At 42.5% G+C, this 12,996-nt stretch overlaps 1 protein-coding gene across 4 annotated transcripts in view; it reads left to right on the plus strand.

Annotated features, from left to right (window-relative positions):
* Positions 1-11,307, plus strand: part of GALNTL5 (polypeptide N-acetylgalactosaminyltransferase like 5) — a 56,446-nt gene extending 45,139 nt beyond the window's left edge. For all 4 annotated transcript variants that reach the window (XM_049643110.1, XM_049643109.1, XM_049643108.1 and 1 more), the window contains 2 exons: positions 8,288-8,437; positions 11,018-11,307. In XM_049643110.1, coding sequence (XP_049499067.1) covers positions 8,288-8,437; positions 11,018-11,173 — 306 coding nt within the window. In that variant the 3' untranslated portion in view covers positions 11,174-11,307. The remainder of the gene's footprint in view (positions 1-8,287; positions 8,438-11,017) is intronic.
* Positions 11,308-12,996: the final 1,689 nt, after the last annotated feature.

The following is a 12,996-nucleotide window of genomic DNA, read 5'->3' on the forward strand; positions in this document are numbered from 1 at the left end:
TGGAGGAGAAGTACAGGGTACCAACAGATCATATGAGAGGGGAATCTAGACTTGTGTTGAGGGAGGTGTGTGTCTTAGATGGCCTTCCCTGCAGAAATGGCATGTTTCAGTCATGGGGTGAAGGAGAAAAATACGTTTCCTTTGTTTAACAAGTGCTCATCTGTGTGACATGCACTGCTCTGAAATCTTGCAAATATCAACTCAGTCTTCATAATAAACCTGTGAGGTGGGTGCCACCAGGATCTCCTACTTACAGGGGGAAACTGGGGCTCTGAGCGCTCCAGCAACTTGGCTCAATTCGCAGAACCGGAGGTATATGCCCCAAGCCTATTCTGTCCTGCTTTCCACTATCTACTCAACGGCAGGCCTGGAGACCTCACCAGCTCGGTTCTATTCTAAGTCATTTCTGGAAGCCCCCAAAGCTCTGAATTTGTTTTAGCTGCCCTGACCTCAGTGTTACCGTCACTCGGGAAAGTGGGTATTGGCTGGGTGCCCACGGAGCTGCAGCTTGACCCCCAGCCTCGGGATGGTACTAACCAGGCTTCAGATCTGCACTTTGGTTTCCTGGTGGACTGGAGGCTGGCCTCCAATTGTCCCCAACAGCCTGCGTGGCTTGGCACTCCATCCTGGTGGCCCTAGATGCGGACAAGGTACACTGCTCTGGACCTGGGACCCTGCCATTGACTCCATAGGTTTCCCCAAGGCCCTGTTTCTTTTCTCCCTTCCCCTTCTCAGTAACCTCATCCGCATCGTGCCTCAATGACTACATGCCAGTGACATAGTTCTAGCTCCTTCCCAGGTCCTTCTGTGCCAGAAGCTTGCGCATCTCACTGCCTACAGGTTACTCTCCTGTAGGATGTGTGTCCCATAGGCATCCTAACCCCAACGTTTCAAAAGGAGAGCTCTTTCTACTCCCTCGAACCCATTCTTCCTCCCATGGTCCTTTCCTCTTCGGGTGGATAATGTGATGCCCTCTACCCACCCGCAACCATCCAGCCCCCCAGAGTACTTTCTTGGTCTCCAATCTCCCTTTCATGCCCCACTTTCCTTCATCATGTGTGGTTAGATCTAGGTCTAAATCATCACTCATTTCTGTCCACTTTGCTCCTTCCTACCAGCACAGTCCACAGTTACAGCTTTGATGTAATTATTCAGAAAGGCTTTTTTTTTTAAATTTTTTTAAATGTTTATTCATTTTTGAGAGACAGAGAGAGACAGAGTGTGAGCCAGGGGAGGGGCAGAGAGAGAGGAACAGAGCGTGAGCAGGGGAGGGGCAAAGAGAGAGGGAGACACAGAATCCCAAGCAGGCTCTGGGCTCCGAGCTGTCAGCAGAGTCCAACACAGGGCAAAATCCTAGAAACTCACAAACCACCAAAACTGAAACAAGAAGAAATAGAAAATTTGAACAGACCCAAAACCAGCAAAGAAACTGAATCAGTAATCAAAAGTCTCCCAACAAACAAGAGTCCTGGGCCGGATCGCCTCCCAGGAGAATTCTACCAGACATTTAAAGAAGAGTTAATACCCATTCTTCTCAAACTGTTCCAAAAACACAAACAAAAAAATAGAAATGGAAGGAAACTTCCAAACTCATTCTATGAAGCCAGCATTGCCTTGACTCCAAAACCAGACAAAGACCTCACTGAAAAGGAGCATTACAGGCCAACACCCCTGATGAACATGGATACAGAAATTCTCAATGATATTAGCAAATTGAATTTAACAGTACATTAAAATTATTATTCACCATGATCAAGTGGGGTTTATTCCTGGGATGCAGGGCTGGTTCAATATCCACAAATCAATCAACATGATACACCACATTAATAAAAGAAAGGATGGGCACTGGGGGGCTCAGTAGGTTGAGCATCCAACTTTGATTCAGGTCATGATCTCACAGCCTGTGAGTTTGAGCCCCACATCAGGCTCTGTGCTGACAGCTCAGAGCTTGGAGCCACTTCAGATTCTGTGTCTCCCCCTCTCTCTCTCTGTCCCTTCCCCACTCGTGCCCACTCTTTCTTTCAAAAATAAATCGTAAAAAAAAAGAAGAAAGGATAGGATAAGAACTATATGATCCATCAATAGATGCAGACAAAGCATTTGACAAAATACAGCATCTAGTCTTGATAAAAACCCTCAACAAAATAGAGATAGAGGGAATATACCTCAACATCATAAAGCCATATATGAAAGACCCACAGCTAATACCATCCTCAATGGGGAAAAACAGAGCCTTTCCCCTACAGTAAAGAACAAGACGAGGATATCCACTCTATTACTATTTAAGATAGTACTGAAAGTCTTACCCTCAGCAATCAGACAACAAAAAGAAATAAAAGGCATCCAAATCAGCAAGGAAGAAGTCAAACCTTCACTATTTGCAGACAACATGATACTCTCTGTAGAAAACCCAAAAGACTACACCAAAAAAATTGCTAGAATACACTAATTGAGCTAAGTGTCAGGATATAAAATCAATGTGCAGAAATCTGTTGCATTTCTATACACCAATAATAAAGCAGCAGAACAAGAAATTAAGGAAAAGATCCCATTTGCACCAAAAACCATGGGAGACGTAGGAATAAACCTAACTAAAGAGAGAAAAGATCTATACTCTGAAAACCATAGAACACTTAGGAAAGAAATTGAAGAAGACACAAATAAATGGAAAAGCATCCCATGCTCATGGATTGGAAGAACAAACGTTGTTAAAATGTCGATACAATGTCTAAGCAATCTACATATTTAATGCAATTCCCATCAAAATACCACCAGTGATGTCTTTCAGGGCTCTAACAAACAACCCCAAAATTTGCATGGGCTCACAAAAGACCTTGAAGAGTCAAAGCAATCCTGAAAAAGAAAAAACCGGAGGCATCACAATTCCAGATTTCAAGCAACATTACAAAGATGTAGTCATCAAGACAGTATGTTACTGGCACAAAAAAGACGCATAGATCAATGGAAAGAACAGAAAACCTAGAAACGGACCCACAACTATATGATCAACTAATATTAGACAAAACGGGAAAGAATATCCAATGATAAAAGACAGTCTCCTTGACAAATGGTGTTGGGAAAACTGGACGGCAATGTGCAGAAGAGTGAACCTGGACCACTTCCTTACACCATACACAAAAATTAAATTCAAAACGGATGAAAGATCAAACTCAACACCCAAAAAAACAAACAATCCAGTGAAGAAATAGGCAAAAGACATGAATAGATACTTCTCCAAAGAAGACATCCAGATGGCCAACCAACACAAAAATGCTCAACATCACTCATCATCAGGGAAATACAAATCAAAAACACACTGAGATACTGCCTCACACCTGTCAGAATGGCTAATGTTAACAACTCGGGCAACAACAGATGTTGGCAAAGATGCAGAGAAAGAGGATCTCTTTGGCACTGCTGGTGAATGCAAACTGGTGCAGCCAACTCTGGAAAATAGTATGGAGGTTCCTCAAAAAATTAAAAAGAGAACTATCCTATGACCCAGCAATTGCACTACTAGGTATTTATCCACGGGATACAGGTGTGCTGTTTCGAAGGGACACATGCACCCCCATGTTTCTAGCAGCACTATCGACAATAGCCAAAGGATGGAAAGAGCCCAAATGTCCATCGATGGGTGAATGGATAAAGAAGATGTGGTATATATATACAATAGAGTATTACTTGGCAATCAAAAAGAATGAAATCTTGCCATTTCCAACTACGTGGATGGAACGAGGGGGTTTTATGCTAAGCGAAATTAGTCAGAGAAAGACAAATATCATGTGACTTCTCTCATATGAAGACTTTAAGATCCAAAACAGATGAACATAAGGGAAGGGAAGCAAAAATAATATAAAAACAGGGAGGGGGACAAAACATAAAAGACTCTTAAATATAGAGAACAAACAGAGGGTTGCTGGAGGGATTGTGGGAGGGGGGATGGTCTAAATGGGTAAGGGGCATTAAGGAATCTACTCCTGAAATCATTGTTGCACTGTATGCTAACTAACTTGGATGTAAATTTAAAAAACATATTAAATAAAAATAACAAAAAAAAAATGATGAAAGACCTAAATGTGAGACCAAAAACCATCAAAATCCTAGAGGAGAACCCAGGCAGCAGCCTCTTTGACGTTGGCTGGAGTAACTTCTTGCTAGACACGTCACCAAAGGCAAGGGGAAAAAAAACAGACATGAACTACTGGGACCTCATCAAGATCAAAAAGCTTCTGCACAGTGAAGGAAACAATGAACAAAACTAAAAGGCAGCCTACAGAATGGGAGGAGATATTTGCAAATGACATATTGGAAAAAGGGTTAGTATCCAAAATAAAGAACGTATCGAACTCAACACCCAAAAAAACAAATAACCCAGTTAATAAATGGGCAGAAGACATGGATAGACGGTTTTCCAAAAAAGACATCTAGATGGCTCACAGACACATGAAAAGATGTTCAGTATCACTCATCAGTGAAATACAAATCAAAACCATGATGGGACACCACCTCACGCCTGTCAGAATGGCTAAAATTAATAACACGAGAAATAACAGGTGTTGGTGAGGATGTGGAGAAAGGGGAACCCTCTTGCCCTATTGGTGGGAATTCAAGCTGGTGCAGCCACTCTGGAGAACAGTGTGGAGGCTCCTCAAGAAACTAAAAATAGAACTATTCTAGAGGCACCTGGGTGGCTCACTCGGTTAAGCATCTACTTGGACTCAGGTCATGATCTCATGGTTCGTGCATTTGAGCCCTGCATCGGGCTCTGTGCTGACAACTCGGAGCCTGGAGCCTGTTTGGAATTCTGTCTCTTTCTCTCTCTCTCTCTCTCTGTCTCTCTCTCTCTCTGCCCCTCCCCTGCTCATGCTCTCTCTCTCTCTCTCTCGAAAAGAAAAGAACTACTCTATGATCCAGCAATTGTATTGTTAGGAATTTACCCAAAGGTTACAAAAATACAGATTTGAACGGGTATATGCAGCCCAATGTCCGTGCTATCAACAATAGCCAAACTATGGAGAGAGCCCAAATGTCCATTGACTGATGAATGGATAAAGAAGATGTGGTATACACACACACACACACACACACACACACACGATGGAATATTACTCAGCCATCAAAAGTAATGAAATTTTACCATTTGCAATGACATGGATGGAGCTAGAATGTATTATGCTAAGCAAAATAAGTCGATGAGAGAAAGACAAATACCATATGATTTCACTCATGTGGAATTTAAGAAACAAAACAGATGGACATATGGGGAAGGGGGGGAAGAGAAGAGAGGGAAATAAATCACAAGAGACTCTTAATGATAGAGAACAAACTGTGGGTTGACGGAGGGAGGTGGGTTGGAGATGGGCTAGATGGTGACAGGTACTCAGGAGGGCACTTGTTGGGATGAGCACTGGGTGTTGTACGTGAGTGATGAATTGCTGAAACCGATACTGCACTGGATGTTAACTAAAATTTAAATTAAAAACAATATGAAAAATAAAAACTCTAAACACTTTACAGGTATCAAGTTATGTGATGCTCATAACAACCCCATGAGGTAGGTACTGTTATTCTCACTTTCCCGATGAGGAAACTGAGACACAAATGCATTGAGAAGAACAAACACATGAGCCCTATGAAGGTTAGGCAACGTTGCTATAGCTTCCTTCAATTTGATTTTCAAGGAAGGTTTTTGATAACATTTTTACTCTGGTACCTCTTTTATCACTTTGATTACTTTGATTTTCTATTCTGCACTCATGGCCAGAGTTCTTTTCCAATAAAGAGACATTTCGGGGTGCCTGGGTGGTTCAGTCGGTTGAGTGTTCGACTTCGGATCAGGTTGTGATCTCGCGGTTCGTGGGTTCAAGCCCCGCGTCGAGCTCTGTGCTGACAGCTTGGAGCCTGGAGCCCGCTTCGGATTCTGTGTCTCCGTCTCTCTCTGCCCCTTCCCTGCTCAGTGTCTCTTTCTCTCATGCTCTCGCTCTCTCTCAAAAGTAAACATTAAAAAAATTTTTTTAAACATTTCAAACATGTAAGAATATACCAAAAATAATAAACAGTGCTGTTTGCAGTCTAGTTATTGAACAGATATTCATGATTTTCCAAATTTTGTTAGGTTCTCACTTGAAAAAAAAGAATAGGACATTATAGCCAGTACCAGTTGGCTTTGGCTGTATAACAAAGCACCCCCAAACGGTAGCTTAAATGAGCAACTATGTAGTTCTCAGCTTCAGATGAAAATGAGATCCAGAGAGGAAGGGTCTGATCATAAACATGGGGCAGATATGATAAAAGAACCTAATTCTTCAGAGTTCTGATCTAAGGGTTTTCCTAAGGAAAACGAATTCCATCGATATTTTTCTCGACATTCTGAGGGGCTATTTCCGGCTATTTCTAACAAACTCTAGAGGTGAGGGGGTCATTACATCTCAGTGTTATGTCAGAAGTTTCATTTTCTTAAAAATTTTTTAAATATTTATTTTTGAAAGACAGAGTGTGAGCGGGGGAGGGACAGAGAGAGAGGGAGACACAGAATCCCAAGTAGGCTCCAGGCTCCAGGCTCTGAGCTGTCAGCACAGAGCCCAACGCAGAGCTCGAACCCACGAGCCACGAGATCATGACCTGAGCCGAAGTTGGATGCCCAACTGACTGAGCCACCCAGGTGCCCCAGAAGTTTCATTTTCTTAAACAGAATCCCTTCTGACTACTCAGGTGATATGTGTCACCCTAAGTATTGCTCTCATAAGCAAGTCTGAGTATTTGTTTCAGTGAAAGCCTTATTTCCTAAATGATTAGATGGATTTTATTAAAAAGTGTCTATAAAGCTGGGATGTATGATCTTGATCAGTCAGAACAGTGATTCTCATTTTAATGTGACCAAAATCACCCGAAGACCAGGTTAAAATGCAAACACTGGGCCCAGCCCCACAGTTCCTGATTCATTAGGGCTGGATGGGCCCGAGGCTTTTGCATTTTGAAGTTCCCGAGTGATAGGATGCTTTTAGTTGGCGAACCATGCAAGGATCACTGAATCAGAGTCAACTAGGAAGTCATGGCTAATATACTGTGAGATACGTAAGCGGCGTGCACATGATTTATACTATAAGCACATTCTTTGTGTTATTATTTATAATAACTAAAAATTGGAAAGTACCAAAATATCCAAACAATACAAAACTTTTAAAATAACTTCACATAACTTTTTAAAAATGTTTATTTTTGAGAGAGAGAGAGCAAGGGAGGGGCAGAGAAAGAGAGAATCCCAAGCAGGCTCCACACTGATTTTGCAGAGCCCGATGTGGGGCTTGAACCCATGAACTGTGAGATCATGACCTGACCTGAAATCCAGAGTCGGATGCTTAACCGACTGAGCCACCCAGGCACCCCATAACTTCACATAGCTTTAAATGAAAAAACCACAAGTTATCTCAATGTTGTGTATACATGTGTGTAAGAACAGGGGACCTGGGTTAAATAGTGACCTACCAAGCGTTAGGACAAGAAGTGATCTTTATTTTCTTCTGTGTGATTTTCGACATTTGCTGATTTTTCAAAGGTCATAGTTTACTTTTGTGTAGTAAAGACTTTGTTAAAAATAAGCATTATAGGGGCGCCTGGGTGGCTCAGTCAGTTAAGTGTCGGACTTCGGCTCAGGTCATGATCTCGTGGTTCGTGAGTTCAAGCCCCGCATCAGGCTCTGTGCTGATGGCTCAGAGCCTGGAGCCTGTTTCAGATTCTGTGTCTCCCTCTCTCTCTGACCCTCCCCCATTCATGCTCTGTCTCTCTCTGTCTCAAAAGTAAATAAACATTAAAAAAAAAATTAAAAAAAAAAAAGCATTATAAGTGTGTTAAGTACAGAACACATGAATCATCAAATTTAGCCATTTCTCTCATTACCTGTTGACATCCAGCAATACTTAATTATTCTCAGAGTATTCTTGAGGATACCTTAGGACAAAATAGCCCGCCACTTTTCCTACGTAAGCAGCCTCGGAACTGGTCACGTATGAGGGAGACAGAATCACTTAGCATTCGGAGTGTTGGCTCTGAGGCCAGACCTCCTGACCTTAAACTCTGCTCGGTGTCACTGGGCAAGCTTCTTCGCCAATATACGTATTCATTTCTTTATCCGTAAAATGGGGATAGTCACCGGACCTATATTATAGGGCTGTTAGGATTAAATAAACAACTTAAGATATGTTAGCTATTGCTATGGTTGTGAAAAAAACTTCAGCAGTTGCTTCGTACCAGCACACATACGTCAATGTTGTCTGTTTTCGTCTAGATCTGGATGTGTGGAGGCCAACTCTTTGTACTCCCCTGCTCGCGGGTAGGACACATCAGTAAGCAGCGCTTTCCAAACCAACCTGAGTTTGCAGAAGCCATGACATATAACAGTCTCAGACTGGCGCACGTTTGGCTGGATGAATACAAGGTGAGGGAAAGGTCTCTGATTTGGAAAGACAAGCAAGAATACAGAATGGGGCTTGGTCCCCAGGAACCCGTTCCTGCCTTTCCAGATAACAAGCTTCCTTAAATTTTTGGCACACCTTCAACCCCTCATCCACCTTCCCCAGACCCTATTCTCAATTAGTTCATTCGAACCCACTACACTTGAACGTTCCTTTGTATTTCAATTGCTGGGGAAACTCAAGTTTCTCAGAAGTAAATTCATCAACCCAGGAAGTTTGTTTTGTTTGTTTGGCCCAGATCTATGTCCCTCCCGCCCCCCACCCTGTGGGATCCCCCCTCTGAAGCAAACATCTCCCGCTGTTCCCATCCCCACAGGCAATTCTTTAGATTCTCTTCCTCTGGTACCAACTTCCCAAGGGTGCGGCTACTGTGGTCTGGAGACCACGCGAGAGACTTCACTACCTCTCTTCTACCGACAGTCGATTTCTCTATCAGAGCCAGACCCCTTCATCTGCACGTCTCCCCAAGGCTGCAACCCCTGGCCAGGACCTAAAAGGGTGCACACACAGAGAACATGTAGCCATGGCCCCACTTGAACTTGAAAGGTGTCCCTCCAGGATCCACGCACATAGACAGCAGTAGCCCCAAGACCTCCTTTCAGATATATGGGGAGAAAAATGGGAGAACTTGCTGTGATGTTATATGTCCTGGTTCCAATCTAATATTTCTTTATCATTTTAAATTATAAAAGGAGTAATAGTCTTTTTTGAAAACGTCAATATTTCTACATGGCCGTTTAGATTGGCAAAAATGTCAAACGTCTGGTAGGACCAAGTATTGGCAAACACAGGAATTCTCAGACACGGCTGGTGGGAGTATTATTACAAACTCACTTTGGAAAACCGTTTGGCAAAGTCGAGTAAAGATCATGAGTATCCCATGACCCAGCAATTCCATTCTGTGTCCACACCACAGAAAGGCACGCCTTTGGGCAACCAGAAGAATGGTTGTCCATTCTTCTGGTTGCCCAAACAAGAATGTTTAGAACATCTAAACAACATCTAAACAAGAATGTTTAGAAACAGCATGGTGGATGTGAGCCCAAACAAAACACAGCCCAGCTGCTCATAAAGAGCAGAATGGATAAATGGGTCATATTTAGCTGATATAATTCTATACAGCCATGAAAATTACCCAACTGGAGATATACACACAACGGTACAGTAAATCTTAAATCTTGCTGGGGGTACCTGAGTGTCTCAGTCGGTAAAGCATCCAACTCTTGACCTTGACTCGGATCTCGATCTCATAGTCGTGAGTTCGAGCCCTGCACTGGACTGGGCGTGAGGCCTACAGGGGCGCCTGGGTGGCTCAGTCGGTTGAGCGTCCGACTTCGGCTCAGGTCATGATCTCGCGGTCTGTGAGTTTGAGCCCCGCATCGGGCTCTGTGCTGACGGCTCGGAGCCTGGAGCCTGCTTCGGATCCTGTGTCTCCCTCTCTCTCTGCCCCTCCCCGCTATTCTCTGTCTCTCTCTGTGTCAAAAATAAATACAACAGTAAAAAAAATTTTTTTTAAATAAATAAATAAAAACAGACATCATGGTGAACAAAAGCAGCCCAACGCAATATACTGATTTATTCCATGTCTATATGTTAAAAGTGAGTAAAATTAAGGCATACAATTTATGTATTCATAATTAGATAGCAAAGCTAAAAGGAAAAGCAAAGACGTGAATACATAATCATGATAACATTTAAAGGTTTTTCATGTTTAAAAAAATTTTTTTCTTAACGTTTACTTATTTTTGAGAGAGAGAAAGAGAGACAGAGTGCAAGCAGGGGAGGGGCAGAGAGAGAGGGAGACACAGAACGGAGTTCTGCTTTCAAGGAGGCTTTGGTCTCTTTAGGACAGCTCTTTGAATACAGGGCAGGCTGAATCCATTAGACTTTTGTACTCAGTACTATCTTAAATCCAGAGCGCGTAGAAGACTAACCAGGTGATAACAATGGCCAATGCTGATGTGACACCCTGTGTCAGCCTGCGTTTACCCAGTGCTCCGTACGTATTAAAGTGTTCAGTCCTCAGGACAACCTCATGAGGGTGAGGGCAAAGGTCACAGAACAAATGACAGAGCAAGAATTTGAACCCGGGCTGTCTCCCCCCACAGTCCATTTGCCCTAAGCCACGACACCATCTCTCATTTCTGAAACCACGGAAGTGTTGATGGGGACCAGGGAGGGAGGGTTTTCCTGGAGTATTGAGAGAGCAAGAGAAAGGAGACATACAACAATAGGTGGCTGTGATTCTTGGGCTCCTAAGAAGCAGGACCCAACCTTCCTGGATCCCACTACACCACCTCTGTGTTGTGGTTCATCACAACACATCCTGCAAATATGTGCAGAGTGAGTGAATTCCAGGCACCACGTGGGTCTCTGCCCACACCGTATGGATGAAATTGGAAGATATTTTGTTCTGTTTTTGGGTTTGTTGTTTTGTTTTTTTTTTAGTTCAGGTGATGAAAATATACACTGCTATGTTAGATACGATTTGATTACCAAAGATTTGTTTGGTTTTAATGAAACTACTCTCTATTTCCATTTAGGAGCAGTTTTTTTTACGAAGACCTGGCCTGAAATCTGTTGCCTATGGAAACATTAGCGAGCGTGTTGAATTAAGGAAACGATTGGGTTGCAAATCATTTCAGTGGTATTTGGATAATGTCTTCCCAGAACTGGAGGCATCTGAGGGCAGCAGATGAAACACAAATAAATCATTTTCATTAAAAAAGGGTTAAAAAACCCCTATGTCTTCAACATAGAGGAGAAAAGTCCGGAACATCAAGAAATTGTGTGAAATGCAGTTAAGAAATACAACCAGAGTGCTCTAGAATAAGAGTGCCTTTCTGTCTTGCTTTGATGATGGTTCTTAACCTTGTGTAACCCTTCGTTACACATCACTGAATTTCTGGGGTGGCAAAACCGTGAACATTAGAAATATACGCTGTCACACAGTGCAAACTATCACACCATTGATTGAGGTGAAGTGTATTGTCTCTAGAATTTGCCCAACTCGCTTGGTCCCGTTAAACCACAGGGGATGCTCCACTCTGGGAGGCTTTGTCCATTCCTACTCTAGAACTCAGAAAGACGTTCACAGAGAGCCTTGGTTGACACGTGCCAACGTTGGCTCAACTGTGTCTAGCTCCTTTTCTTGCTGCTAGTGTCGATTTTGGTGATTTCTTGCTTGGGTTCCTGAGTCCCAGATGTCCCGTCCACTTGCCTTGGTGGCCCAGTCCAGTCCTGTAGACCAGCCTTGTTGTCTGTGGCTGTCAGTCCCTTTGTCACTTGGAGACAGTCCCCCTGCCTTGCTTCTGGTTTTGCCTTGTTCCTATTTCTCCCCTCCTATGGCTCTGGCCTACAGTTGTCCTAACACTTCTTGCATTCTGCACTTTGTTGATGATTGATTTTCTGACTCAGACCTGTTTAGCTGGGATTGGGGGAAGGAGTGGCTAGGCTCCCTATCTACCCTGTGTGAACACACTCCCGAATGTCTAAAGCACTTCTCTTGGGTTAGAGGGATGGCTGTTGTGTTCACCCTGGTGAAGGTGGCTAGAGAGGGGAAACGTATTTGATTCACAAAGACAAGGAGAAAATGAGGGGAAGAACACACTGAAAGGAATAAAAGGACTGGGGGAGACTTAGGGTGGGATCACTAAACCTAGCCTACATTGAAGAAAATAGAAGCTGGTTTTTATAGCAGGAAACAACTTATCTATTGTGCTCAATCAATAATTGAGTGGTTGGTTATCTAGGGCTAGGTATCCTTCTAAGTGAGGGAGCAGGAAAACATCTCTCCCTTCATGGAACTTGTATTCTTTGGGATAATCTACATAATGTGAAGATGAAAGAACCAGTGTATAATCTCTTTTTACATATGTATTTTAGCAAGATACTCTATAAAATCTATTGATAGATAGACATCGGGAGACCTGGGCTCAGATATTACAGATGGCCAGGGTATCTTGATTGAGACTTTAAAAAGTCAATCTGGCAATACAAAATAAGCACCACATTATGATTTTGTTCTTGGCCCATTTTTATACCATCTCTGCCTCTAGAAAGCAATAGAAATGATTATAATAAACCCATGAGTCTATTAAAATTAGTGTAAAGTACAAAACAGAAATCTTTAACAGGAGAAAAGAATTCTAGGATAAATACTAGAGAGTAAATATAAGAGTATCATCTTGAAATAACTTTTTCTAGTTTTGAAAGTTGAGAATAATTGTTTTCTTTGGTAAGCATAACAGAGGATGCTATAAATTCCATCTTTGCAAAAAAAAAAAAAAAGAAAGAAATGTTCTTAGAGTCATAAAAAACCCAACATCAAAGTATTTGGTGTGATTGAAAGGAAATCTACATTAGCCTGTAGGTGGCAACTTTTTATTTCAGGTGGAAACTTAAAAATCTGATTTATGTTCTGGAGCTAATTGAGGAATATTTGCTAACCCTCTCAAAGCTTTTCTCAAAACACAGTTTTTGGTATGATCAAATGCTCAGACAAGCCCTAAAGTAAGCCTGG

Source organism: Panthera uncia, chromosome A2 (genome assembly GCF_023721935.1).
Source record: "Panthera uncia isolate 11264 chromosome A2, Puncia_PCG_1.0, whole genome shotgun sequence".
Lineage (NCBI taxonomy): Eukaryota > Metazoa > Chordata > Mammalia > Carnivora > Felidae > Panthera > Panthera uncia.